The 27,986-nt window shown below is 41.1% G+C and overlaps 1 protein-coding gene across 4 annotated transcripts in view; it reads left to right on the top strand.

Annotated features, from left to right (window-relative positions):
- Positions 1-27,986, top strand: part of LOC139625057 (A-type potassium channel modulatory protein DPP6-like) — a 194,922-nt gene that overhangs the window by 157,205 nt on the left and 9,731 nt on the right. For all 4 annotated transcript variants that reach the window (XM_071484645.1, XM_071484647.1, XM_071484643.1 and 1 more), the window contains 13 exons: positions 6,511-6,605; positions 7,071-7,145; positions 9,009-9,061; positions 10,372-10,453; positions 15,375-15,495; positions 23,207-23,361; positions 23,495-23,592; positions 24,158-24,281; positions 24,369-24,407; positions 24,621-24,728; positions 25,004-25,095; positions 26,488-26,535; positions 26,652-26,770. In XM_071484645.1, coding sequence (XP_071340746.1) covers positions 6,511-6,605; positions 7,071-7,145; positions 9,009-9,061; positions 10,372-10,453; positions 15,375-15,495; positions 23,207-23,361; positions 23,495-23,592; positions 24,158-24,281; positions 24,369-24,407; positions 24,621-24,728; positions 25,004-25,095; positions 26,488-26,535; positions 26,652-26,770 — 1,209 coding nt within the window. The remainder of the gene's footprint in view (positions 1-6,510; positions 6,606-7,070; positions 7,146-9,008; positions 9,062-10,371; positions 10,454-15,374; positions 15,496-23,206; positions 23,362-23,494; positions 23,593-24,157; positions 24,282-24,368; positions 24,408-24,620; positions 24,729-25,003; positions 25,096-26,487; positions 26,536-26,651; positions 26,771-27,986) is intronic.

Genomic DNA, 27,986 nt, shown 5'->3' with positions numbered 1-27,986 from the left:
GTACATCTAGTCTGTACGTGAGGTTAGGATCACCACTGAAGAAGTGATAGGATGTAGAAATATCAAATATGTTTGAGTCAGTCTCATCTAGATGAGCGCAGGCTTCTCAGTTTGAAGCTGGTTATTTTCAGGACCCTGAAATAGTGAGAAGGATGCAGTTTCTTGAACAGAGAGCTCACCTGGAGGCAGACGTGTGTCCATAGTTTGCTCCTCTGAGGTTAGAGTTTTGCTAGCACCCCGGTACCTTAACTCATGGAGGGTCAGAATAAACCAAATAATAAAACTGTATTTCAGAAGTTAAAGAGTAAAACAGAAATGACTAGTTTCAGGTTTTTTCCAACCTTATTGTTGCATTCAGGAGCAGGGGAGGCAGTGAGTAATGAAGCCAGCAGGCAACACTGATGGGCATTGTTGATAAGCATAAATGACTTCCACTGTGAGTGCCGGCCAGCAGCAGGTTGGCAGTAGCCCAGGGTGGTTTCATATTTTGTCAGCAGGTTCATACTTGGGGTTTTTGCTCATTTGTGTGCTCTGCCATTCATGTGTTAGCATGCTCATTCATCAAGCAGGTCAGAAATAGAATACAAATTCCATGGTGCTGCCAGTACAGCTTTGCAACAGCGGAGAAAAATATACAATGCTATTATGTGGATTCTCTTTCAAGAACCATACAAATGAAACTAAATTACTTGAAATATCAGGAGGGGGGGATTTTTAATTAAAACTCCTATTGAATTTTTTATGAACCTATATTTTACAGCACATCTAAGCCAATGGGTGGCAGAGATTTAAGACTGTATAGCTGCATTGGAAACTTCATTTTATTTAGCCACCAACAGACACCATAATTCTCCCCCAAGAGCTTGTGTCGCTTTTATCAGACCAGTCATCATCTGCAGCCTTGGGCATGGACAAATGACCTGGAACCGACAAGAAAAATCCCATTTCATCCAGAACTTAACACTGCAACCTTGGCTCACCTCGTGGCTAATAATGTAGCCTACAGAAACTACCCATTTCAATCGCCCAAGTGTGTTTTGTAATCACACAGTGATGTATTATGTGGAGGTTAGGGTTTGAGGTTAGGGTCATTAATGTAGTATTTCCGTTTCTTTCTATGAGGCACAAATTATTTCTCTCTCATCTGTTTCTATTACTTTTATGGTCAAGGTGAGAGGACATTTTCATGTAATCTGCTCCGTCAGTCTACATTTTAAAGCTTGACGAGCGCTTACTGTTTATATAAATTGACAAAAGTTAAATAAAATAAAACATAACTAAGCAGGCATTTTCCTCTCTACCCTTCCAACCTAGCCTGTTATGTTTTATTCTAAGTCTGTTGAGGATTTTCATACTGCTCTCTTGAAGCATTTCAACACCCTCAACCTGTACAAAACACACTCAGGAGAACACCGAGTGAAGTGAATACAGCTGTGTCTCCAAAAAAACAAGGGATCAAGTGGGAGCAACTACAGAGGACTACAAATGAGAAAAAAGTTTTAAATGTTAAATGTCTAAGTTTTAAATGTTACCATTATGTGTCTTTGATCCCTTTGCTTGTGTGCTCGTTTGGATTCATGTAGCTGGAGAATGTGAATGATGTCATGCTAAGTGTGAGCTGATATTCTGTGTTTTCATGCCTCTGTATTCAGTGTATGTTAGCCTGTGCACAGCTCATAGCTTCTTGACAATTGGTTGAATGGGTGTGGAGATGTGATTCTTGTTGGGCAGAGATCCAGTCAGATTTCACTTTTTTGTTCTCTTGAATGGTAAAAAAAAAAAAAAAGGTTCCTGATGGGAAGCTCTGCTGACAATCTGAATCTCAGCTTTGTCTATTAATGATACTCAAGGTAACTTCACTTCAAGAGACCAGAATTCATTTTCTTTTAAGTTATATTACCTAGACTGTCTGCACACCTCTGTCTTTCTGTTTAAGCTGTCATGTTTCACATGAAGCAAAAAGGATTTTTAAGCATTGATGTGGCCTACAGCACAGTTCTGCCTTGCAGGTGACATACAGGCTGCCCTATCTTACTGGTGAAGGTTGTTGGGTGCTGTGTGCAGGCTGAGAGGGACCCCTGCAGACCCTACTCAGGGCTGAAAAAAAGGTGCTGCTGATGCAATTTAAAAAATAATTATATCTATATTTTTATTTTTATTTACAGCTAATATTGTCTGGAAATAATCAAAAATAAGATAGTAAGATCAACATTGTAAATATCATGTAATGAAACAGTGAACAATAACAAATTTTCTAATTTTGTGTTCTGTTGATTATTTAGTTAGTTATTGTTTATGTAATTTTGTTTTTTGTTTCACACACAAACTAGTGCTCACACGGATTTATAAGACACCAACAAGGTCTCCAAAATCTGCCAAGCTTTTTATAATAATTTAACCAGAAGAACTCATCAGAAATTAAGGAGGTTTTACTGCATAGTGTAGCCCTTCAATCATCATTTAATATGCAGTAAGGTATGAACTCTGACTTATGGTTTAAATTCTGCTTTGCATAAGGCTCTATAACTTTATACAATATTGTTATTTTTCATGGGCCAATATGCTCATAAAATAGGTTTTGGTTGTTTAAAATCTTCATGATGACCTGACTGTTGTTGTGGTGTGTAGTGTGCTATTACTTTTGCACTTGCTTTCATTGCCCAATAACTTATTTTGATTGTAACTTATTTTTTGGTGTTATTAATTTTACTGGTCACCCTCTTGGTGGTGACACTCCCTTTGCTCTATTTGGTCTGTTTGCACTGATACTAAGACACTTTAATTTTCATTATATTTCTGATTGTTAGTTTTTAATTGTTGTCTTATATGACCTGCATGTTTTATTTTGCTGCCTTGTGTAAAGCACCTTGTAACATCAGTTTAAAAAAGTGCTCTATAAATAAAGTTTTTTAATCTTATATAATTATTATCAAGACTGATAGAAATGATGGTCAGAACCATAAAAATAAGAGCTAACTTTTGAAAAAAGCAAAATTATTCTTAAAGAGGCAGTTTCCATGGTAAATGACATGTTCTAAGAATATGCTGCCAAGTCCCTGGGAGATAAATTGTATGAACTCAAAATACAGCATTGGTCTTCCATCTCACTCGAGTGTGTCACCCTGTATCTCTGTCTCCCACTCTCCCCCCTTCCCTGGCTCTCCCTCTGCCTCCCTGGACTGAGGCTGGGTTAGGGCTATGCCCAAGGCAGGAGGCTGTATTAATAAGACATACTGCGGTGGAAAGGTATAGATCAGAGGAGAAAACAGCGCCCTGGGCTGATGCACAGCAAATGAAGGTAGAGGGGAAAGAGAACAAGAGTGAGGGGAAAGAGAGAGGGGAGAAACCTGGAAAGGGAGAGATTGAAGGGAAGACGAAATGCCTAGGGTACTGTGAGAGAATAGATGACTCTTGGCCAAAGAGGAGAAAACAAAGAGGCTATGTGAAGGAGGGACGATAAGGTCTAAAATGATGAACTCAGCAGGAGAGCTTATATAAAGGCCAGTGATGGGAAGGATTTGAGAGATCTGAGCTGCATCTGAGGTGTGTTGGCTGGTGTGGATAAAGGAGAAGAAGATCAGCAGCTCAGTGAGGAATAAAGATGAAAAAGGCGCCTTAAAGAGATGCAGGTCTCTGAGTTTTAAAACAAAGCCTGAGTATGAAAACAGAGTAACTCATGAAGCAAAGTCCGGTCAATCTCTTTGACCACTGATTTATCGCTGTATTCTCTTTCCTTTGAGGCCACAGCGTCTGCAATCACCATTTTATTCAGAAAAGTTGACCGTTTATCAAGATGCCAAATGGAGTCAAGCTGAAATAATGGAGCATGGTGAAAACAGGGCAATACTCCTTTATTTATCACCATGATTTCCATGAAGGAGTCAATTTTATACCCTTGTTAGTATGCCAATGGTTCTGAACATGGAGACAAAAGCTGTTGAGGGGGCGTTTGGCTATGCCAATCTAAAAATGTCTGAGACTGCTCTCCCAAGGCCTGAATTTAAAGCCATTGTGATGGTAATTCTGTCACCTCTAATGGACAATTAGATATGCTAGGAGATAGAGAGCACTCTGCATAACAATCTCTGGGCTCTAATTACCTCACCAAATGGCGTGGTTGCTCGTGCGCCTATGGATCACTAAAGCAATAAGACAGAGGAGTGCAGATAGATTGAAGGTGAAAGGGGGCAGTTGCTGTATTAAATGTATCCTTCCCTGATAAAACCCTGATGGATGAGGAGCTGTATGAACTTTCATACATCTGTCAAATAATGGCTCCCCACAAGAGTTTTGAACTCGCAGTGCTCGTGCTGGAAGCTTTTGTAGTCAGCTGTAGTGAGAGCTTTTTTCTGATCAGGTCGGATTCTAGAGCACTTTAGTTAATGCTGGTGGGAAGTTGAAATATCTCTTCATAAATGAAATATTGATTTAGGGACTAATGTTGCTGGACATTGTGTAAGGAGCACAAAGGTCTTTTAAAGACCCTGAAACCTTACATTCTCCATCAGCTTCTTAAGCCTGATGAGGTCCTACATGATCACACAGTTTCCTGCCAGGGTTAGGACAGTTTTACATATTTCATATTTCTTCTTTTCTCTCTGAGCTTTCTTTCCAGTTCGAAGAAGGTGTGGCTTAGGTGATGTCACATACTTCCATGCACCAATCAGGACTTAACAGCCCACACAGACATACTCAAGCCAATTAGCAGAGTCACACTTTTGAAATAATACACCAGGTTGTTTTTTCCCAAACTCTGACATTTACTACTGCTTATTGAGTAATGAATCTTTAATGTTATACAGAAATACTTTAGATTTTCATTTAAGCTTCAAGTAAACTTTTACACTCCGTTACCAATGGGATTGAAATGGCACACTAAACTGGTTTTATTGCACCTACACAGGTCAAATTGGTACAGTAAACCTGTAAATGCAGCTGCTCAGTGTCCAGCAGGTCAGACTGTGGTTTGTTGGGCAGCTTCCAGGTGTGTCCCTATAAAAGAGAGGTTGCCTCTCAGTGAAACTACCCTGAATAAGTCAAGGTTTGAAAATAAATAAATCAGCCTTACATCTAACCTAAACATCCAATAAAGAGCCAATACACCTGCAGGTCACCTGGTGTACTGACCTGCAAGTGCCACTGTGTTTGGGAAGCAAATCATTTCTTTTACCACAGCGTGCATCAAGCCTGTTACTGCCCACCTGAGTAGGGAGCGCTTGATTTGATATACCAGAGCAAACCCTTCAAATATATCAAGGCTGTATTGCAACCAATAAAGTTTGATTAATTGTTGAAGCTAAAATTGTGATCCCAATCATTATGCAGTTTATCAGGCAACACCACTATCAGAGCCCTACTGTTTTAAGTATTTGAATCCTCAGTATATTCATATTCATTATGTGACCTGTTGAAAATCTCCTGATAAAGTTGCACCTTTATTGGTTGCTAAAAGATAAATACCCAATCTAATAAGCCTAATTTAATATGCCTTTGATATTAAAAAGCTAATAAACAAATGCAACCCCTAAAATTTAATTATGTTGTTAATGTTAAGGACAGCTAATCACTTCATTAGCATTAAACATTAGCTTTTTTTTTCTATTATGCCAGCAGCTATTAAGCAACATTTTAAACGGTTGAATTTTTTAAAATCTGTAGAGAATATACTGTACATGCATAAAGCCAGACAATACTCTGTTTTACTTGTGACATTACTAATCACATCTCGGGGTCGTGTCCATAACTTACTTAGTGGTGCAAAAGAATTTCTTGCTCTCACTATCAGTTACATTTGTTCTGGAAAGGTTGGATGTCGAGTGTTACAGGTTTTCTGTGGAAGGAGCTTAATTACTGCTCTCTTTTGTTCAGACTGTTAAAGGGCAGTGACTCTGTCTGCCTCACAGGCTGAATTTTGAGTTTTGTTATATTGGATCACGCAGACCTGTTTCTCTTTATGCCTCCTCACCGGCAACAGAGGGAGACATTATGTTTTACATCCGTTCCATGCTCATGAACGCGTTATCTCAGGAACGACTTGAGGCAATTTCTTCAAATTTGGTGCAGATATTCATTTGGACTCAAGGAAGAATTGATTAAAATTTGGTGGTCAAAGGTCAAGGTCACTGTGACCTCACAAAACACATTTCTGGTCATAACTCAGCCATTCATATGCTAATCATGACACAATTCAACACAAATGTCGAATAGGATAAAATGAAGAAGTGATGATGATTTATATCCAAATGGTGAAAGGTCAACTTCACTGTGACATCATAATGTTCTGCAAAAACTCTTCTGGCCATTATTCAACGCTGTAACTCAGGAAGGGGAGATTTTGACCATATTTCCTGCAACTTGACGGGCTAGGAGAGGCATACAACCACAAGGCAGTAATTATACTTTTCTCCTTGGAGTAATGTGGGATCATTAGTTGTATTTCTGCAGAGTTTTAAAGATGGTTTCAGTTTCCTCAAAGTCACTTTTCCTTTCTGTCTCTCTCCCACCTCACAGGTCACGAGCTGTTGTACCGTAATCGTGATGGCGACGTTGTCAAGTTCAACGTTGATACCGACGAAAAGACCATCCTGGTTCATCACAAGAAGTTTGTAAGTCTTTTGTCATCTTTTCTTCTCTTACTTTCTCACAATCACAGGACTAAAGAAGTGGCCATGGCTGCCCATGAATTAAATTAAAACTTTTTCTTATGGTGTCAGCAAATCAAAGCACCCAAAGCCCTTTTTTATTACAAAGCTTAATCAAATGATCCATTGTTACTGTGAAATGCGAACTGCAGTTAACACTCGGGGCCTGGTTGTGTGGAGAAACGTTTGAGATAGAGATGTAGCATCAGCGCCGCAGTGGCCTGGGTGACGACACACAACATTATGTCCACCATCAAATCACGAAGCCCTGGTGCAAAGATTAATGCAACTCCCATTTACTTCAGGAGCAGAGCAATCCGTCAAATGCAGTCATTTAAGGAGTAGTTTAATGAAAAAAATACCACGCATGGTTGAAAGTCTCATCTTTTTGTCTCCCCCCCCCCCCTTACATCTGCCTTTGCTTCTCAGGAAATGTACAAAGCCAGCAAGTACGAGGTGTCTCCTGACATGAAGCATGTGCTGCTGGCCTACAATGTTGCACCGGTGAGCTTCTCATTTGTTTGCTTGTTTTTTGAATTAGCACGCTGACAGCCAAATATGTCAGCCGCCTCCACTGGGGGGTTGGGGGTGGAGTGGGAGCTGGCGTGGGGTGGGGAGGGTGAGGTGATTATAGGCTCGTAGTGAAGCGAAGGCAGGGGGAAGAGAAGAAGGAGGGAGGGAGGGAGGGAGGAGAAAGTAATCATGGCGGGTAGTGAAGGCCTGTCGCACACCACTGCCTGTCAGCAATGGCGGCGGGTGCCGGCACAGCGGAGTGGAACTGTGGCGAGGGAGGCAGAAACACAAACAAACCCCTCGGCGCTGCACGGGCTCGCAGGGAAGGAGATGAGATCGACAGAAGGAACGGGAAATATTGGCTGGGAATTTGTCATTTCTGTGCAATTCCTCACATAAAGTGTCCCTTAACCACATGAGCTCTGCCAGCACCTTGATATGCATCAAAGCATTATAGCTCCTAATATAGGTAGATCAAATATATTGAATCATTTTGCAGGGCTGATGTGTGTGTTTACCTCATTCTGCCTTGCCACTGAGTCACTGTAGAGACTTTGTGCCTGTTGTTGCTGTGTGAAGGATGCTGGCAGAGATATAACCTTGTGTTATTGCTGGAGAAGAATGGAAAATAATATGACACACAAGAGATGTCTAATGTGCTGTACTGCATGTGTTTGCATTTATTATTCCATCCAAAGCTCCATCACCTTGATAGATGACAGGCATTCCTCATATACGCTCACTGTAGCAGCACAGTCACACAAATGCACATTCACACGCAGCTCATCACTGTAACATGCAGCATGGGTCGCGACTGTTCATAATTTATAGTGTTTGTGTCCTAACACACATGCAAACCATCCACCTTTGAATATGAACGTCTCGCTAATGGGCAGTGACTTAATGCATTCCTGCACTGTTGTAGCATGCACAAAATAAAACGGGGTTTTAACCCATATGCAGTTACTGCAGAGAAACATCTGTCAAGACTATTTGAGATGAAATTTAAGCACTGAGGATCATTCCAGTTTTTTAGTGTACGGTAGTTGTCCAGATCGGAGTGCAGTAACACATCCTGGTTTTATGTTAGCCAATGAAATCCATAGCAGCTTCCACTTTAATAGAAAAGAGCCCAAATATGCCTATTTTTCAGAGTAATTACAGAGTAACTGAACCCCAGGCTGCGAAGCAATGTTCTCTCGGCCCTCTCTGTTAAAAAGTTTCAATTTTGTTTCACCTGTAACTACTCCCACCAGCTATGTCACGCTGTACTGACACACCCTAGAGTACACTTGCTTTTGTTGTGCCTCTATAGCAATAACCAGAGGTATTATGTTTTCTGGTTGTCCATTCATCTATCCATCTATCCGTCCCATTCATGTGAAAGTGATATCTCAGGGGAATTTCTTCAAATTTGGCACAAACATTCACTAGGACGCAAGCATGAACTGATTAAAATTTAGTGGGGAAAGGTCAAAGGTCACAGTCACTGTGACCTCACAAAACATGAAAACAAAAGTTTTCACCTTATGAAAGCAATATCTCAGGAACTCCTCAAGGGAATCCCTTCAAATTCAGCACAAATGTCAATTTGGACTCAAAGATAAACTGGTTAGATTTTGTTGGTCAAAGGTCGAAGGTCAATGTCACTGTGACCTCACATTCTTGTGAATGCAGTATATCAGGAACACCCAGAGGGACTTTTACTTTCATGGACCTGTAACCAATATGGATTATTACAGACTATAAAAATATCATTGTGCTGAAGCTCATTATAGTATGAATTTATTACACTGGTCAAGACTTTAAGTGGTTTAATTTTTTTCCATTTCTGATTCCTCAACTCATTTCCAGGTGTACCAGCATTCCTACACGGCCTTCTACATCATCTGCAGTTTGGAGACTCCGTAAGTTGGCGGCAGGGCTGCTCTGTTCCATTTACACTCTGCCTCATTATCTCATCCTGCAATATCTCACCTGACCTTACAGCCTGACTCATTCCCACCTGTTCTCACACCCACCTCCCACAAAGCACTGACAGCAACCTCAAACCCTCCACCGATGTTGCTGGTGAAATCAGACGGGTAACAAATAATATATGATCTCTACTGGCAGCTAGAATCACAGATCTCTTAATCTTCATGCACATCTATTCCCTCGGATAACTCTATAACAAGAATCTTTCAGACACATTTAGATACAAAGCTGGCTGATTAGAGAAGATATCCAACTGACAAACTTAAGATGTGCTACAATACACTGAAAAATGCTAATAATGATGCTGCTGTGTCATTTCACTTGAGAATGAAGCTTTTTGCAACGTTAGTCTGTCTCCTGTCCTTCAGTGCTGAATAGTTGAAATGCCTGGAGAACGGAGCTGCCATTAGTGAAGCATGACAGGTTTTCGCTCTTAGTTAGCAATTTATCTTCATAATCTCTTATTTGTATAGCGCCTTTCTTAACAAAGTTACAAAGTGCTTTTCAGAGAGAGGACAAAAGCAAACAATCAAGGCAAAGGCAAACAGTGAGATTGTAAAGACAAACAATCACAGGGGATTAAAAAGTTATAAGAACAGAATGTATAATAGCAAGGATGGAAAGGTAGACTGCAAGAAACTAATTAGGTATGCATAAAAGAAAGTTTTATGAAAGGCATTACAGATGTAGCCTGTCTAATGTCAGTTGACACAAGAGAGCTCATCATGGGATGATATTATATTCTCACTCTCTAAGTTTGGTAAGTTTACAAAGACAGAAAGATGAGCATCTGGTGAAGTAACCACTGAATAACTGCTTCTGCATCTTGTGCTTTAAGTAGGCACCTCACTTATTTCCCTTTTACATTACTGCCACAGCAGGTCACAGTATGGCAGCATTGTCAGCTGCTCTCCTGCTGAAATCTATTTGAGTGGGTGCTGCCACCCAGTGGTAATGTGCCAAAACACCACCTTAGCTGATGACCTCATTCATCCTCAACTCCAGACAAAGACATAGAGGCAGTGGCACCTCTAATTCTGCAGCCTGCACTGCACAGCACTTTTCCCAGTAAGGAGAAGTGACACTGTTACTGAGGTTTGGTATTTATGGATACACTTAAACCATTGTTCTCAGATGTGCTACACTTGTTCTTCTGCTGCTGCAGTGCTGGAAGCAGGCACTCATTTTGTGTAAGTGCCTTATATCTCATAGCACTGTTTCCTTCGTTTGTGCACCCCAGGGAGACGTGGAACTTGAACCCTCCAGAGGTGCGAAATGCTCAGCTGCAGTACGCAGGCTGGGGACCCCAGGGTCAGCAACTGGTAAGAATGACAACTCCCACAGATTCACTGTCTCGTCTCCTACTGCTGAACAATGTTTCATCTTCAGATAAAAGCAATGGAAAGCTGTCTTTCACCTGAAACATAAATAAAAAATAAAAAACAGATAATTCAAATAAAAACATATCAAATTAAGAAAGAGAGTCATTATGGCTGAGGTAGAACTAGCACAGTGCAAAGTTTTGGCATGCAATGTCCTTCACTCCTGGTTAATAATGTCAGTAGCTGATGAATGAGTTATTATTTTTCAAGGTGTTTGTCTTGGTCAGCTTAATATTGGCCACCTGATGGGATGAGTTGGAATGAATAATGAAGGGCATTCGGAGCATCCAACGTGTGTCCTTTGTTTGAACCTGATTACTTAATTTTTTGGCCACCTGGGGGCAGCACAACAAGCTGTAAACACAACATAGGCTGTTTTCTACATCAAGCTGACCTAGAGCAGCACTGGCATTCATTTACATTCATGTTTGTCCATTACCCACTCTCTTTTTAGCTCTGTTTTGTTCTCCACCACCTCCTGGGGGAAATACGAGGCCCTTTTGCCAAACTTGTCAGTCTGTAATTTGGTGCTGGGCAGTTGGTGTGCAGGAGAGTTTTTAGATCTAGACAAAGTTAGTGGCTGCACAATCAAAACACTAAACTGAAAGTTGCAAAAATATTCTGTTGAGCTCAGGGGAACTTCAATCTGGCCTCTGTTGCTTTGTGACTCCATTCAAGTGCAAATAGAGACTTGATCCATCATTAACATAGAAATATTGATTAGCGGGGATTTAAGGTTACTGCCAATGTTAATCTTTATACAAAAGCCAAATCCTTTGAAAGTTGTAGCCTATGAAGCTGGGTCCTTTAGAGGAGTGGATCTCAAAGTGGGATCTGAGGACCCCCAGGAGTCCTTGAGGGGGTTCCTGGGGTCCCCAGCAAAAGGGAAATAATTAATTTTTGCTATACTTCCATCCATAAGTAACACAATGACAGAATATATGACTATTTTGCTCATGGATTTCAAACACTTTTTGTAATAAAACATGCAAAAGCAAGAATGTTATCACATGGGGGTCAGTGTTCTAATTTGTGTCAGTTTAGGGGTCCTTGATGTGAAAAAGTTTGCTTTAGAGGACAGGCTGAACCTACCCCTCCTCTGAAACAGTTGAACCTTACAAAGAACAAAACTAATGGTGCATTCAGAAGCTCTTTGTCAAATCACAAAGTCAGATATTTCAGGAAATAAATGACTGAGTAAACACCAGGGTGGTAAAAACAGAGAAGTTCTGTCATACCTGAGGTGACAGTCAATGTGCTTCAATGAAACACAAAATTGACACCTGGCAAACAGTGCAACGAGTTTAGGGTAAATATATCCCTATAACTACCCATTTGCCTATAACACCCACTGATTCACAACATGTCCAGGCTGCTAACAAGAGCAGAAACAGTGGAGTTTAAGCCTGATTTCCATTATTTTCCTCCTCCAGTGGCTTTTTCATTGGTTCACTTCATGTGATAGATTTACCAGTGATTGATGAACCCCTGTACACAAATACCTGATAAATACAACATGGTCACGTTACATTCCCTGACTTTACGAGCTGACCAGGATCACCTCAATGCTCCATTACATTTACCAAATGACCAGTGCACAATGGATGATGGGATTATGGGAGTGTTACAAAGGAAACAGCAGGATTTGTCCTCAAATTCAGGCAGATCAAGTCTTCTCAGTAGCATTTGGAGGAGTCTTTAAGCCTTATTGGTCTGTGGTGATGAACTCACTCTAGAAATTCAGACCCTGAGTTAATCTTTATTTTCAGACACATCTTATTCCAGGCATTAGGTATTGGATAATTTTGAGTCCTTAAAACAGTGCATACAAACTCTTTTGTCCCTCGTGTTGTAAATCATCCTATTGATTCCCTGAGATTTCCCAGAAAAAAAAAAAAAAAACAGCTCTCAAATTAAACATTGTTGTTTGAGTCACAAGAAGCAATGGTCTCTTCCAAGATGCGTCATCCTCCGCCTCCATCATCACACAGTCGAACTTGTCAGAGCATTAATGAGCTTCAGTCTGTTGGTTTGCAGGGCAGACAGACTGTAAGTGATTACATCCTGCAGCACAATGCTATTAATTACCTGGTATCTCATCACTGGATTAATTAACACAGACCCTAGATTGATATAGCCTCAAGTTTCCCACCATTAGTCATGAAGCGGTTTTACTTTGGGCCGGCGAGTCATGTTAGCGTGAAACTGAGCAGCAGCTGGTTTCCCTGAAGGTTCAGATGTCCTCTGTCAAAGAGGTGGAGGTTGATGTGAGACATGTCCATCAGCTAAAACAAGCTAACACGCTCTGCAAGCCAAGGCATGTGCTGTCATATTTAGACATCCAATATGCATAAAGCAGTCCACCTGTTATCCTCTTTCCAAACCCATTATGCACTTGATTAAATCTCCGAAAGCACATACATGCCCATATTTACACTCTCAAGCACAGCTGTCCAGCCACGTTAAGCTATTTGTTAGGCATGCAAGTGGCATCATATTTTCACAGAAGCATCTGTCTGCCCAAAGATGTTTCATACTTTTTCTTTTTTTCTTTTTTTTTCTGCTGTTGTGGAAAGCAAATCCCCCAGTGAATAGATGAGTTTCTTTTCTCCCACTCCCTGTTGGCGGCTAGTCTTCAACACGTGGCTGACACATTCACACAGGTTTGGATGCTCAGACCCAGGAGGCCTAACCCTAGAATTCCATTAGAGAGACTTTGTGTCTGTCAGAAACAGACTGTAACACAAACTATGTTCAAATCCAGTGTGTATTCTTTGGTTCAAAGCAGTGGAAAATTGGCTTTGTGGCATCATTTGAGCCTGAAATGGGCCAATTAGTGAGTAAATCAGACTTGTAATTTGTATTAAAAGAGTATGACAGAAATTATGTTTTGCCCTTCTGTAAAGTTATCCTGAAAGTTAGTCTCTAGTATGGATCAAGTTTCAAATAACTGGAGCCCACACTTCCTATAATGCATTTTTCTTCAGACCTTCCCTACCTGACCTACGCCTAATGCAGGCTTTCCATCAAAAGTGACAGAGTCTGCAGCTGTGCTAGCAGCTCTATGAACCTGTATGTAGGCATTGTACTTTAAACTAAATGCCAGCAAGCTCACAATGACAATATTAGCATGCTGAGGTATAATTTTTACCATGTACACTCTCTGAGTGAAAGTACAGCTGCGCAATGGCTAAAAAGTATCCATTTACAAACCAAGACACCCTCAGACTTAACAAAGCTTTCACCAGAATTATAGAAAACATTACACAGGTGTTGTCACAAGCAACATAGCACTGCTCAAGACTAACACGTACAATTGGTGAAATTCCCCTTTAATACCATTTGAATTTACGTGACTATAACCTTGCATTTTGGGGAATAAACCTCACATTTTGGGGTTATTTCCTCTAGTGTTTTGAGATTACTCTGTCATTCCTAACAAAGCCCACTATAACAATAGTTTTCTCATGATGCTGGTGCAGTTTCATTTGCAAAACTGTTGGTTTTACCAACTGAAACAAACCAAACTAAAGTAGCAAACCCTCTGGAGTTTGTATAATCCACTCCAAACATTCTCGCTGAGGATAAATGTGGATCCCAGATCACTGGCAGAGTTGTACCTTCCTTCAGAGAACGGGGCCAGGTCTTCTCTCTGTGCTGTGGCCTAGATTAGCTTCTATACAGAGACTCCATCTGCACCGAAGTGACACTAAACCACATGGGCCCGCAGCCCACGTCTCCTCAAGAGAAACTAATTGTGACAGATTCAGTTTTAATTTTAAAGGGATGCAAGGTTTAGCTGAGAAACTTTAGCTGGCTGGTTTTTCACTGTGTTTACAAAATGCCATGTTTCTTTCTTACTGTGCAATAAAAGATTACAAAATACTAATAATTCAATTTCATATGGTAGAGAAGTGCTTCATTTGTTGTTTGATCCTGTTCACAGTGCAGAATCAACATGCAGCTATCACAGAGAGTTACGGTATTAGATTTCCTGCTGTACACCGTGCCATCATTTAGACTTCTTGGAGTGAATATTTTTTTGGAGAAATCGTTCACAAACTGATACCATGGTTCCAGCTCGAGGCCGAGAGATTCCATAATCCTTGAGATACTCAGTGAGCCCTTTTCTGTAATAGCCTCAGATTGATTTCAGCATGGCATTAAGGCTGTAACATTTTAAAATTCCAGCCCCAAGAGCCGCCCCGCCCTAGCATGCTCACCGTGGGTGCTGATGATCTATTATTCTCTGTAATGAAAGAGTTGACCTTCAGTTATCTTGAAAGCCCCGCAGGCCTGTGGAAGAGAGCGTCAAAGTCAAAATGGGGTCCTACGGTTTGCAGTCTTATCAGAAATTGAAAAGACTTCAGTTTTTTTCCCCTCTTTTGTACTTTTGTGAAAACTTTGGTTTCCCTCAAATCACAATGTTCTATTGCAAATGTGTACACTGATCTCTTTTGGGTAACAGGTGAAAAGCGCCATGCTAATGTGTGTTCCGACCCCAAGGCTGATCTCGCCTGTGATAGCATGAATTCTGCCTTTGTCAGGTCTCCCACTTGGGATATAAAGTGACAGTAAGAATGCCAGACTGTCCTTAGGTCTCATTGTGTTCATGCTGATAATAATGATAGTAATGTTAGAGTGTATTCATTGTGGGGCAGTTCCCTGTAGGAAGTCTGGCAGTTAGGGTCAGCTACAGATCAACGTCCTTAGAGCTCGAGGGGATTCAGTGTCTTGCACAAGGACATTTAAACAGGAGAGGAGCTGCTTGCAAATGAGTTGGTTTTCTAGGTTTAAAGATCTCATATCTCACAAATCACAATCTGGATTAAAGAGTGTTTCCTCTTTCTGGCTCTTGTAGATCTTCATTTTTGAGAACAACATCTACTATCGCTCTACGGTGGAGAGCCGCTCCATTCGTCTGGTGTCCACTGGAAAGGAGGGCGTCATCTTCAATGGGCTCAGTGATTGGCTCTATGAAGGTAAGGCATCTCACTTACAAGTAGTGGTGTCGAGACATGCAGAAAGGTTTGGTTCTGTGTGCCGAGATTTTGAGATATCTGCCTGCTGTTCTTGTGCCATAGGAGGTGAATGGGATTTTGTTTGTACAGCTCCAACCGCCGAACATTTAAATTAGAGAAAGAAAATAGCAATATGCAGAGACAGCTCACTCTTGATAATCCACAGCCCTGACAGCAATTTCAGACCAAATGCACGAGAGTGGATAGTTTTGTGCATAACAAGGAGCAACACAGAGCTCCTCCTGGGATACTTCATACTGCATCTGAATACAAACAATAACAGTATTAACTTTCTGACCTGGTCTCCTTATCCTCTGATATTTTCTGATATCCTTGGGATGCACAACATTAACTTCCCACCATTCTTCTTAAAAAAAATGATTGTTGTTGGCTGGCAGAAAATCTGTATAGCATTTGCTGCCATGGTTTGCGTAACTGTCCAAACATGGCCGCTCTGCACTGGAAATAATGGCCCTTTCTCTGCACGGTGTCAGGTAAACCTCACTGTAAGGAGTTTTCATTGATTCTGTTCAACTTGAGCTTCAACTGGTTCCTGATTAACCAGGACATTGTTTCTAGAAAAGTTGAAATCAAATATAATTTTGCTGTTTCCACAGTCAAAAGTTAAATTTAAGTTAACATGGAAAAGAGGTCATGCTTCAAAAGCCTTTGCAGCAAGTGACGTCCTCATGTAACGCTTGGAAGTCTACAGTCTCATGGCAACTGTGCAAACTCAGTCCACTGATGAGGACCCTGTGATGTGGTTGTCAGCTGTCAGAAATGAACTTTAAACCTCATTTCAAATCTGTTGAGTACGCCTCTGTAGTCTTCGCAGCAGATGTTAAAATCTGTAAAATCTGCATGGCATTATTCTTTTAGGCGTAAGTCGTCATGTGAATTGGATGAGCTGACATTTTGATGAGTCAGCCATTGTCCCAGAAGACACAGAAATGATGGTGGCCAATACAGAGAGCTTCTCCTCCCTCTATCCCATTACTATAACCTGAACACTGCAGGAACACGTGCATCAGGGGCTAATGACATGAAGCGGACAGACTCCCCAGCGACTGCAGCCACATTAGTATTGTTGGCGAGCAGCTCTTGATTTCCTGCAGGTAAATTAAAAATGGAAAGTCTGTCAGTTTGCTTATGCTTTACACGGCCCACGAAAATGAATGAATGTTCTACATCAGTTGATTTGCATTAATTCAGCGGCGGCATGTGTTGTATACACTCTGATACAGATGTCATGGTGCTCTCCGAGCATCAGCACCACCGATCAAAGCTCACCTGTGCGCCTCACAGTCAAACCCCCCCCCCCCCCAAAAAAAAAAAAAACAGGACAGGTATGGCGTTAGCATTCAACTAATGAATTTCTATCCGCCGCTCTGGGTTCACTCTCTGCTCCAGTGGAACAGTGTTTTAATAACGGAGCGAGAGGGAGATGGGGTGTAGCAGCCTCACGGATGAAGAGATAGGAGAAACAGACACAGCCCATGATATCGAGCAAGCTGTTAATCCTCCAGTAAAACTATAAAACAATACAAATCTCTTTGGTAATGTGAACGGCTGTCACCTAGGAGGCTTCTCAGGATTTAGATGCTGTGACACAGAGGTTATCAGAAGTCACCGGCGCACCCGAACCGGAGCTTGTGTGGCTGCTTCGTCTGCAGCACTCTTCTTGTTTTTATTTAACGATGTCAACCCGCGTCTCCTCTTATCTCTGCATTAGCCAGGCTGACATTTGAAACCACATCCATCCTTCAAGAGCAATATCCATCCGCAGCCATTTAAACATTAATCAGTGTGATATTGCGGCGGCTGACCCCCTGACTCATATTTATGGGCTGCTGAAGGGCTGGTAATTTACACTCATCATTTATTGACAGGATAAATCTTTCACTGAGAGATAAAACACAGAGTCGGCTTCATAATGTTGAGATAAACGAGAATCATAGAACAACAGAATTGCAATGTGTTAAGTCCTGCATGTAAACAGCTTTAAGTCGATAGTGTGATGTGATGTTGAAACGTCCAGCCCTCCTTCATTGCGATAAGAGAAAATTCTCTGATTTTCTGTACTAGCTTGCTAGTGAACTAAGTACATTTACACATCTGGCTAAAACAAGATACTGGCCTGTGCTTGGGCCACATGTTTTCATTTGGCCCATATGCTTCTCCCACATCTGGACCAATTCTGGCGCACACACAGGAAATCTTCTGGATGTCAGTCAACACCTAAGGATAACAGTCGGAATCTATCCAAACGTGGAAGTATAAGGGCCAGACTCGGGCCGTGGAACCAAGGTGTATACTGGGCCAGAAGTTTCATTTTGCAATGTAGTGACCTACTTTAAATCCTTTTTTACCTTTATAAAGATTGTGTCCCTGTGCATAAACCCAGGTCCATAACAAATGTTTTTTCCCAGTGTGGTGTGAAAGAACTTGACTGGCCTGCATGGATGTAGCCTCCATGACTTCACCCATTGGTTTCTGAGGAGTGGTTTGAAGCTCAGAGTGGGTCTCAGTCAGTATTAGTGAGTCAGTGTTGGAGCTCACTAATGCTCTTGTGGCTGAATGGGGGCAAGTCCCTGCAGCCGGGTTCCAAAAGCTTGTGAAAATCCTGGAACCAGGAGGATTTTAATGCCCATGGTTTTGGAATGAGATATTCAACCATGGCATCTGGGTTAGATATTCAGGTATCCACATACTTTTTGCTCATTTTGCTAATACATTAAAAGTCCTTTTCATTTCTATTAATGATAAAAAATAAAAATAAAAAGTGTCTAGAAAACCTGTAAATAGATTTGGCGCTGGCGCAGTGGTGATGCTAGCATCTGCAGGGGGGAGTTTAGAAGCTGCGCCAGGTTGTGTAATATTTACATTCATCAGTGCGACTGCAAGGCAGGAGATTATCCATGCTAATGACTCAGACTCTGCTCTGGCCAAGGTCAAGCTGAGGCTCAGACTGCCACCGAGGAGAAATGAGGTCTTAAGCTCAGCCTGTCGCCCGCGCCGCTGTTTTGATGCTGAGGGGTGAAAGGTTGGCAAATAATCTCCCAGGCCCGAATATCCTCTGGCTCTTGCATTGCCGTCTTAATCCACGAACGTCTGTGTGTGTGTTTGTTTGTTTGTAGTGTGCGTGCAGGAGAGGTGGGGAGAGAAGAAAAATTTAAAAAAGGCTCAATTAAAAAAGAGGAGACACAGCCAAGAGCCCCGTTGGCTGTGTGTAATAGTCCAAAACGCCTCAGGAGAGTCTCAAGTATTCTGTCATCTGTCGGCTGTCTGATTATTGAGGCTGCACTGATACTGACACATCCTGCAGTGTGACGCAGCCCGAGGAAACAGCTGTTTATTGGGCTCTGGTGCGCCGAGATAAAAACCCGACATGGCTTTGATTTGAGTCATGTTTGCCCCATAGATGTTTGGGTAGATGACTGTCTGCATCGGGAGGCTTGTTCGTACGGTTGTTTCTGTTTATCACTCTGTTTGTGTCAGAGCCTGCAGGGCACAGAGTAACCACATAATCAACACTTGTGCACTTGAAAAGGAAAGATTAATAAAGGGAGTAAAAATTTTGGTTTTAGTTTGGTGTGAGTACAAGCTGAAACTGTTCTGAGACACAGTTTCAAATAGTTTTGTAGAACTTTTTTTTTTTTTTTGCTGCATCTGAGCTGGATTAAAGATTTACTGTCTCTTTCTTTGTAGGATAGTGATTTGGAGTTTGTGGTAAACCAAATCATCTCGTTATTATTGTGCATTAAGTGCATTATAACTGCACGTGTCAGTTGACAGTTGACAGTTTAATTAACATTATATGTAACATCATTAGGGGTTCTACTCTTGAATACCTTTAGAAATCATTGATGTCATTCATGTCAATTCATGTCATCATTCATGGAGGAAATGTAAGATATTCTTTTTTTTTTCTTTTTTTTCTTTTTTTTTTGCAAATCTTTGAAGAAAGAATCACATCAGTACAGAGCATGCTTTGTTTGAGAGAGTGGTCACAACTGGAGCAGCATAAGGCCAAGATATATCCCAATTTTTATTTTCTGGTGTGATCCCATAATGCTTTCCTTTAGGAGAGCCCCTTGTTTTGCTTAAATGTTCATTTCCTTCAAACCCAACGCTTCTTGTTTTCTAACACAGGCTTTTGGTCATCGTGGCTAAAGCCGAGTTGACCCTGGTGGCATCGTCAGGGCATCATCAAGATTGACACTGTTAAAAAAAAAAAGTACTTTCTGGATGTTTTGTCTGCAGCACTTCCTGCAGGACAAATATATACATGGTGTCTTAATCCTCCCATAAACTTTTCTGTCTGCTTAATATAGACCTGCAAAAACAAGTGGTTGTTAATTGCATTTTCCTCCCGCGTCATCTGGCGACGTTTTCTTTGGGCTGAGCCACAAACTGTCGACGAGGCTTCGTAGATGCTCAGTAAAAATCTCACCTTGCTCCGTCATGTGCTTTTCTGTTCTTGCTCAGTTATCACTTGCACCGTCACCTCAGTCAGCGCAGTGGTAACTGCACTGTATTTATAGTAACGGCTGTGTGGAAAGCTACAATGTCATGTCATCTAACCAATGTGCTTGTCAGTGAGCCAGGAGGAGGGTGTGTCTCTGCTGTTAAAGTCCATAGTTTTATGGGATTTGGCCTTGTCATGTATTTATATATATATATTTATTTATATTCAATATGTCTCATGTGTGCTTCTTGTGTGACTGGCAGGTTAGATGCTGATGTTACTGATTGGTGAGGTGGACCACGGTCTCTAAAGAGTACAAGCAAAACCCCAGTAGTTTTGGCCTAAAATCTGCATTGGACACCAAGAATTGGAACAAAAGCTGCGTTTGTTTCTGTGCTACACTGCTGCTCCACTTCATTGTTTCAGCATGTGGCACTGCTGCCCTCTGTTGGATACATCTGCTCCTTTTTTTCTGAAGAAACAGTCAAATTGATCACTTTATAGATTTGCTTATAGTAGCTGCATTCACACTAATAGCAAAAAAACAAAAAACAAAAAAACAACTAAATGCTGCCTGGGAAGTTTGATATTCTTTTCTTTTTCTCTTTAGCTCAGTCTGCCTGAATCTGCCGCCTTGCACTCATTATTTCTCACTGGCCACTTGACTCATGATATCTCATGCATTAATAATACGCTCTACTCAGTGAATAATGTAGTGTGCACAGCAGGATGGAGAACATGGAGAGAGGAGATGAGGCTCTGACAGCTCACCTTGGTATTCATCACAAAGGCGGGAACAGAAAGAGACACAATCTCATTACTTAAGAGAAAGAAAGAGAGAGTTAGCTCATCAAAAGTGGTTCCCTCTCTTGCTATTACTTTCTCCCTCATCTGTCTCTTCACTTTCAGTTGTTGCCACACACATGTCAGGACGCTTCTAGAAACTTAAACTACTTTCTCCTTGACTCGCCAAGGTGACTGGGCGTCCCCAGCCGAGCGGATCCGACAGCCCGGCGGTTCCACTCCACACAGAAAGCTTTTTAAGCTGCCGCTGCAGGAGTTAGCAGGCAGCGGTGGAACTGGCCATGCAGGAAATCACTTTAATTATTTTATTTTATTTTTTTCATCATTGCTAATGCTGTGCTGTGCTACTCAATTGATCTTCAAGACATAGAGATCCAATCATTCCCCGCTGAGCTGTGCCAGCAGGGTGCATGGTGGACACACCAGGCAGTCCAGGAGAGCAAAGACTAAGTGCTGCCATTAGGCCTATTTCTTCTCATTTCACACTAACATAGACATGTGTGGAGTTATAATTAGTTTAACAGTGTCCAGCAGCGGAAAGACAGCACAGACGCAGCTACTTTTGCAGAACTGCATTAGAAAACAAATGCACATTATGCGCCTGTACTGCAATTGTCAAATGACGCTGCATATCAAGTGATTCCACCAAGCGTGCACGCTTAATGAAAATGCTAATTGGTAGTTGATGTCTGTTCATTCCCCAAAGCCAGCACCCAGTCCCACAGATAAACAGCATTAATGAAATTTTAATTGCGAAAGTTGATATAAATGTAGCTGGTGGGAAGCCGTAACATCGAGCCGGACTGTTTCCATGCTGTCTGCGTCGTCGCCACAGACTTTATAATGAAGTAGAATTGTCACGGCCATGCTTTATGTTGTCAAGAAGTTCCCTCAGCCAGCTCTCATTTGCATAATTTCTGAATAAGTCACTGTATGTTGACAGATGTGTTTTTGTGTTTTTGTGTGTGTGTGTGTGTGTGTGTGTGTGTGTGTGTCAGCAGAGATAAAGGACCTAGAATGCTCTGGTCCCCAATGTTCTCTTTGAACAGGAGTGTGTTTGTGTGATTGCTACATAATTTTACCCACGTTTGCCCACACACATACACACACACACACACACACACACACACACACACACACACACACACACACACACACACACACACCCATGTGCTCACAGAGTCTCAGGGAACCCACTAGGCCAAGACTGAGCTGAATGTGAAGTTTCTTGCTGAACATGACACACACGCACACACACACATACATGCAGGTAACAACAACGCAAAACACTAAAGTTTTCTGGTGAAGTGCGCCACGTAGTTGTAACTGTAATAAGAAATTGCTGTTTGGGTGATTTGGAGGAAATGTAGCTGAGGTCTATTTTTGGTCGATGGGCTGTAGTGAGATTAAAAGCTGCTGTGATTTATGACCTCAGCGTTTGCTGTTGTGTGTGTGTTTGTGTGTAGGTTTAAGAGTGAGTGAGTCCACGTACAGCAAACAGGTCAGTCAAGAATTAGTAGAGTGTTTCGCTGAGAGGGGAGAGAGAATAACTTTTTTATTTTTTGACACTTTGACCTGATTTTAGGGGATTTTTATGCCTCGGTGCCAGCGACAGCCAGGGCAAGAGGCATTGTGTTTTGGGGTTGTTCGTCCTATACTTGAGAACGCAATATCACAGTTACACCCAAAGAAACAGGAACAAATTTGGCACAAACATTAACTTGGACTGATGAACTGATTCGATTTTGGTCCTCAAAGGTCAAGGACATGATGACCTCAGAAAACATGCTTTTGGCCATAACTCACTAATTCATACACTACTTATAACACAATTTCATACAAATGCATGCGTAATGTATAATAGAATGAAGTAATTACATTGTATATCCAAAAGGTCAAAGGTCAGCTTCACTGTGACATCATAATGTTCTGAAAAAACACTTCTCCAACTCAGCAAGTAGAGATTGTGACCACCATTGGCGGAGGCATACAGCCATGAGGCGATAATTCCAGTTTTGTGATCTGTTTTCTACTTTCTTTCTACTCTGAGCTTTGTCACTTTGTGTTATTCAAGCTACTTAACATTTGACTGTTATTTAGTCAAAAACTGCTTAACTTCACATCCTTAAATCCCATGTGGTAGCCAACAGGGGAGAGCATTTCTGAATTAACAATTTAATGAGCTTCCGTGAACAAAGAGCAACATGATACAAAGAGCCTCACTAATGACACGGCACTTTATACTTTTCAAAAGACATTTTCCCAGAATACTTGTTAATTTCTGACAAGTAACGGCAGTGCGAGTCTGTTGGCCTGCAGCCATGTAATTAACTTATGTCTCTTCTGTCTGAGTTTTTATTCGCTGTCATTATGACTGATGGTATTTTTATTCTTTTCCAGAGGAAATTTTCCAGTCCCACGTTGCCCATTGGTGGTCTCCAGATGGTGCGAGGCTGGCATACGCCACAATCAATGACACCTTGGTGCCCAGGATGGAGCTGCCCATGTTCACGGGCACACCTTACCCAATGGGGAAAGAGTACCACTACCCTAAGGTATACATAAAAATTATTTGAAATTGCATTGGCTTTGATTGTGAAAGTGAGATGTTGTGTATTTCAGGGAAAATGTAAATATGTGGCTTTTGTATTTTTTAAAGTTTTCCCACCTTTCTCTCTTCCTGTTCAGGCTGGTGAGGAGAACCCAGTTATCACTCTGTATGTTGTGAACCTGAACGGCCCTCTTCACACCATCGAGATGAGAAGACCTGATGACCCCAGGATAGGGTGAGACATGCAAACTGCCCGTCAAATGATGCACATTTCAATCCTTCTGCTCACGCATTAATTTAAAGATTTTATTTATATTTCATATATTCCTTCATCTATCATAGAGCACTAATGTCTGTATATATTAATTTTCTGATTCTAAATAGGTTTGCATATATCTCATAATGTTGTATTCTTTGTGACAGTATGATCTGCTCCTACAGAGATTCTGTAAATTCACTTTCTGCAGTGAGACATTTTACTTAATGTGGTCCCGTGTTTAGTTCCATTACGTTTGATGCCCCCATTCGCTCTGGTCGTATTTATACCCAATTTTTTATTCCTCCTTTGCCGTGGCTCATTATACTGTATGCTGCTGCTCTAATATCTCAATTCCTCTGCAAGAGATCATAAATGTTTCATCTCTTTTTAAAATTCTATCATAATCTGCAATTAGTGAATGGAAACATTTTGGCACCTTTTTTCAGTCATCATCCTATTTTCTAATATTTTTTGCCTCAGTGACTTGTCATTTACCCATTAGCACTGCTTGACTGAAGTTACAAATGTCTCTGTTTGTTAGTGAATACTATGTGACAATGGTGAAATGGGCCACCACCACCAAACTGGCCATCAACTGGCTAAACAGAGCTCAGAACATCTCTATACTCACACTGTGTGAGGCCACAACCGGAGTCTGCACTAAGGTACACCCAAGTCCAGTCTATATGTTACATGTGTTGTATGTATGATTGGCTGTTTTTTATAAACCAGTCACACTGTTTTTTTTTCAGAAACATGAGGATGAAAGTGAGGGATGGCTGCACAGACAGGTGAGACTGTTGACAGACAAATGATAATGATTATTGATTTAACTCTAAATTTGTGGAGTACTGGTTATCAAATCAAAACCACTGTGTCCTCAGCATGACTATCCACATTTTTACATGACTATTGCTTTAATCAATCCATTTATATAGTTTCTAGTGGTTTTCTTTTTGGTTTTGTTAAACCAATGATTTGAACAATCGTCTGTTTTTCTTCAGAATGAGAGGCCTCTGTTTTCCAAAGATGGACTTAAGCTGTTCTTCACTCGAGCCATTCCTCAAGGAGGCAGGGGCAAGTTCTTCCACATCTCCATGTCCATCTCTCAGGTGAGTGAGTATTTATGTGTAGAGTATGTTTTAGAATAGCAAACATGGGTAAGAGTAGGTACCCACGTGAAGTTTTTATTTTAAACATGGTTGCTATTTTCATCTTTATGGGAGCTGGTGGCTTTAAGAATATTCATGCTTTTTTTATGTTACAGATTTGCTTTATATTTAACTTTAACCAGTGTTAAATGGTCTTTTTAGGCTGTAACACTTGAGTTTATGTACTAAAGTTCTGCATTCTTCTCTTCATCTGTTTACTTCTCCACACCCCGAAGCCCAACACCAGTACAGACACACTGCAGTCCATCACCTCTGGAGACTGGGATGTCACCCAAGTCCTGGCCTACAATGAAGACAGCCAGCTGATGTGAGCACCCACAAACCACCAGTTACTCACCAATCAAACTAACACCATCCCACTCAAAACAACAAATAGCAGTATATAATATTTTCCGGTAGTTTTTTTTGTAGGTAACAAACTAAAATAAGTCACATGGATGTGACACCAGCTCATTTATTAAATCTACTCACCGGTCCACCTTTACAATGTCATTGTGTTTATACTCATACCCTTGCAAACTATGACTATCTATCCTTTTAAGAGAAAGGGCTTTTGTGGAGGGGTAGGTAAGCATGCTAACCTACAAGTTGAAAGCTTAGTGGTGGTGGCGCTGAAGGCATGCAACCGTGGTGTAGTTCGTTACATAGCCTGACATTAGCTTTTTACTTCTGCTGATTTTATTTAGGTATTGAAAAACATAAAGTGGTGTTTATTTGTGAATGTTTTCTTGCTGAACAAAACCTGTCAGTATCATCAACTATTTTTTGTCAGAGAGCTTATTCTCTGCAGTAATCCAAAAGCCACTGTAAAAATCCTGTAAAACCCAGGGTGAGGCTAACTTCTGGGTTAGCCTACAGAAATACAACATCCCTGCAGCTCTGTATGGGAGGGGGCAGATGTTTCAGAACCACGGACAGAGACAGAGACCCCACATTCAAATGCTGGGTTTCTCTCTGTCTCTCTCCATGGTGCTGAAACCCAGTGTTTGAATGTTTCAGCACCATGGACAGAGCACAGTGAAGGGGATTGATTGTTGCTGTCCACCGGTGAAATTATCCTGTTTATTGTCAAGCTGTGTATTGATTATGATCTATGACTAGTTTATAGAACTGATTTTACATTGTGAAAACGAGAAACCATACTTATTGCCGATTGAGTTGAGCCCCATGTTCCTCTACCAGCTTATAAATTTCCACACAATAAACTGCTCTAAATGTTCTGGGTGTAAAAATCACCCTCTGTCTCTGTTCCTCACCCATGAGGAGTGTGACTCATTTCCATCACTCCCAGATAATTTCACACCCACACTCCAGGCCACAAGGCAACTGTGAATCTGACTAAAATGATCTCACATGTACTCTGCACTTCTGCATTCACGCACATATATAGAAACACAGTTACTCTTTTGTTTCCAGTGTTAACTTCAAGCATGAACTCACCCACCCAAAAACCTTTTCCTCGAGGGGGTAAGATTTGGCCTACTTCTGTCCTAAAAGGATTAATTCCCCCTTTTCCCCTCCATCATTCATTTATGAAACATCTATTCTAGCGAGTAGTTGGGGCAGTGTTTGTATGTTCCAGGTTTTTCCACTTCCCCAAGCTGAGTGGTGAACACAGCTCTGCTAAACTCACAAGTAAGACCAAGGTAAAATTAGATCTGCTACCATGACATTTGTTTTTATCTTTGCATTAATGCAGATACTTCTTGAGCACTGAGGATGGTCCAAAGCGAAGGCATCTGTACAGGTAATGGCCGCTCTTATGGTATCTGTTCCAAACTGGAAAGTGGAAAGTGGAAAAGCCTTACAATTTTGTTCAAAAAAATGTCTGCAGAAAGTTAGCTGTCTTCTGTGTTTCCGTAGTGCGGACACGTTTGGTTCGTTCAACCGTCGCTGCCTGTCTTGCGCCTTGTCGGACAGCTGTGGCTACATCAGCGGCTCCTTCAGCCACAACATGAGCTATTTCCTGCTCAAATGCCAAGGTAGCTAACACTGCATGTTTGACTCATGTCCCCGTTCTCTCTTTCTTTGACTCTCTGTTCAAATTCTCCACTTTATGAAGGCTCTGTTTTATTGTATCCAAGCACCCTTGTTGCTTTTAAAATGACACAGTGTGGAATGTACCATTCAGAAGGGGAGGTGATTAATCATTACCCTCTTAGCCAGTCACATTATTCATCACTTACCTTTTTAAGAGCCTTGATGAAAATGTCTCAGACAGTCCTCTTGTAACGTTCCCTTTCATATAAAGTAGGAAAATAATCTTAAGTTACAGCTGACCAGTTTTATGCACACAGGGGCAGTTTTTGAATAAGAGGCTGCAGTTCACATATCGGTCCTCTTTCCTAAAGATGACAGGCTAAAAATCAGTTCCTTATAGACTGTTTTGTTACATAGTTTTGTTCTCAATCGAAATGTATTTACTGCAGTTGTGGAAGAAGTGCTACCTAAGTAAAATTAGAAACGCTACATTATAAAGTCACTCCATTGTATAAGTTATATAAGTTATACAAATTGTTTTCAAGTATCAGCAAGAAAATGTACTTAAATAATCAAAGGTAATCACTAATTATGCTGAATGGCCCCTGTTAGTGTTACATCATTATATTACTACCTATTATTATTAATGCAGTAATGTGTAAGCAAGACTTTAGTTTTGTAATTAGGCAGGGTGGAATTTAATTTATATCAATCATATTTTATAAAATATTAAACCTGGATAGTAATTGGAAAATAGTCAGCAGAGCTAGTAATATTGAGTAGATGTATTTAGTTACTTAAATAAAGCTGTTCTGTAGTTGCTGCATTTTTCAGGCACTGCAGCTGAACACAGGCCCAGTCCTTGGATGTCTGCTCTCATTGCGATGTCAAAGAGACAGTTTTCACCAACAAAAAGCCAACTCTGATCTTGTTGTGCTTCTCTTTCCACCTTTGATCCGAATGCACTGTGCTGGGCATGAGAATACCAAAAGAGCAGGCAAAGCACTTTTCAAGATCAGAAAAATATCAAGATGACATAGCACTGTCTTCACGCTGCCACAAAAACAGAGCCCGTGGTGTCAAAAGATTCATGTCTCTGTGATTTCAGTCTGACGTGAAGTCTCGCAGCTTCAATGTTAAATCACTTATCCGACACTTTTGTGTCAGTCACCCCCGAACCTTTCTAAGTGATCGTCACTGAACTCTGATCAAACAGCT

The sequence above is a fragment of the Trachinotus anak genome, unplaced genomic scaffold (genome assembly GCF_046630095.1).
Source record: "Trachinotus anak isolate AG129_WGS33_773 ecotype Australia unplaced genomic scaffold, CSIRO_AGI_Tana_v1 ptg000009l, whole genome shotgun sequence".
Classification (NCBI taxonomy): domain Eukaryota; kingdom Metazoa; phylum Chordata; class Actinopteri; order Carangiformes; family Carangidae; genus Trachinotus; species Trachinotus anak.
This window is presented reverse-complemented; position numbering and strand designations above follow the sequence as displayed.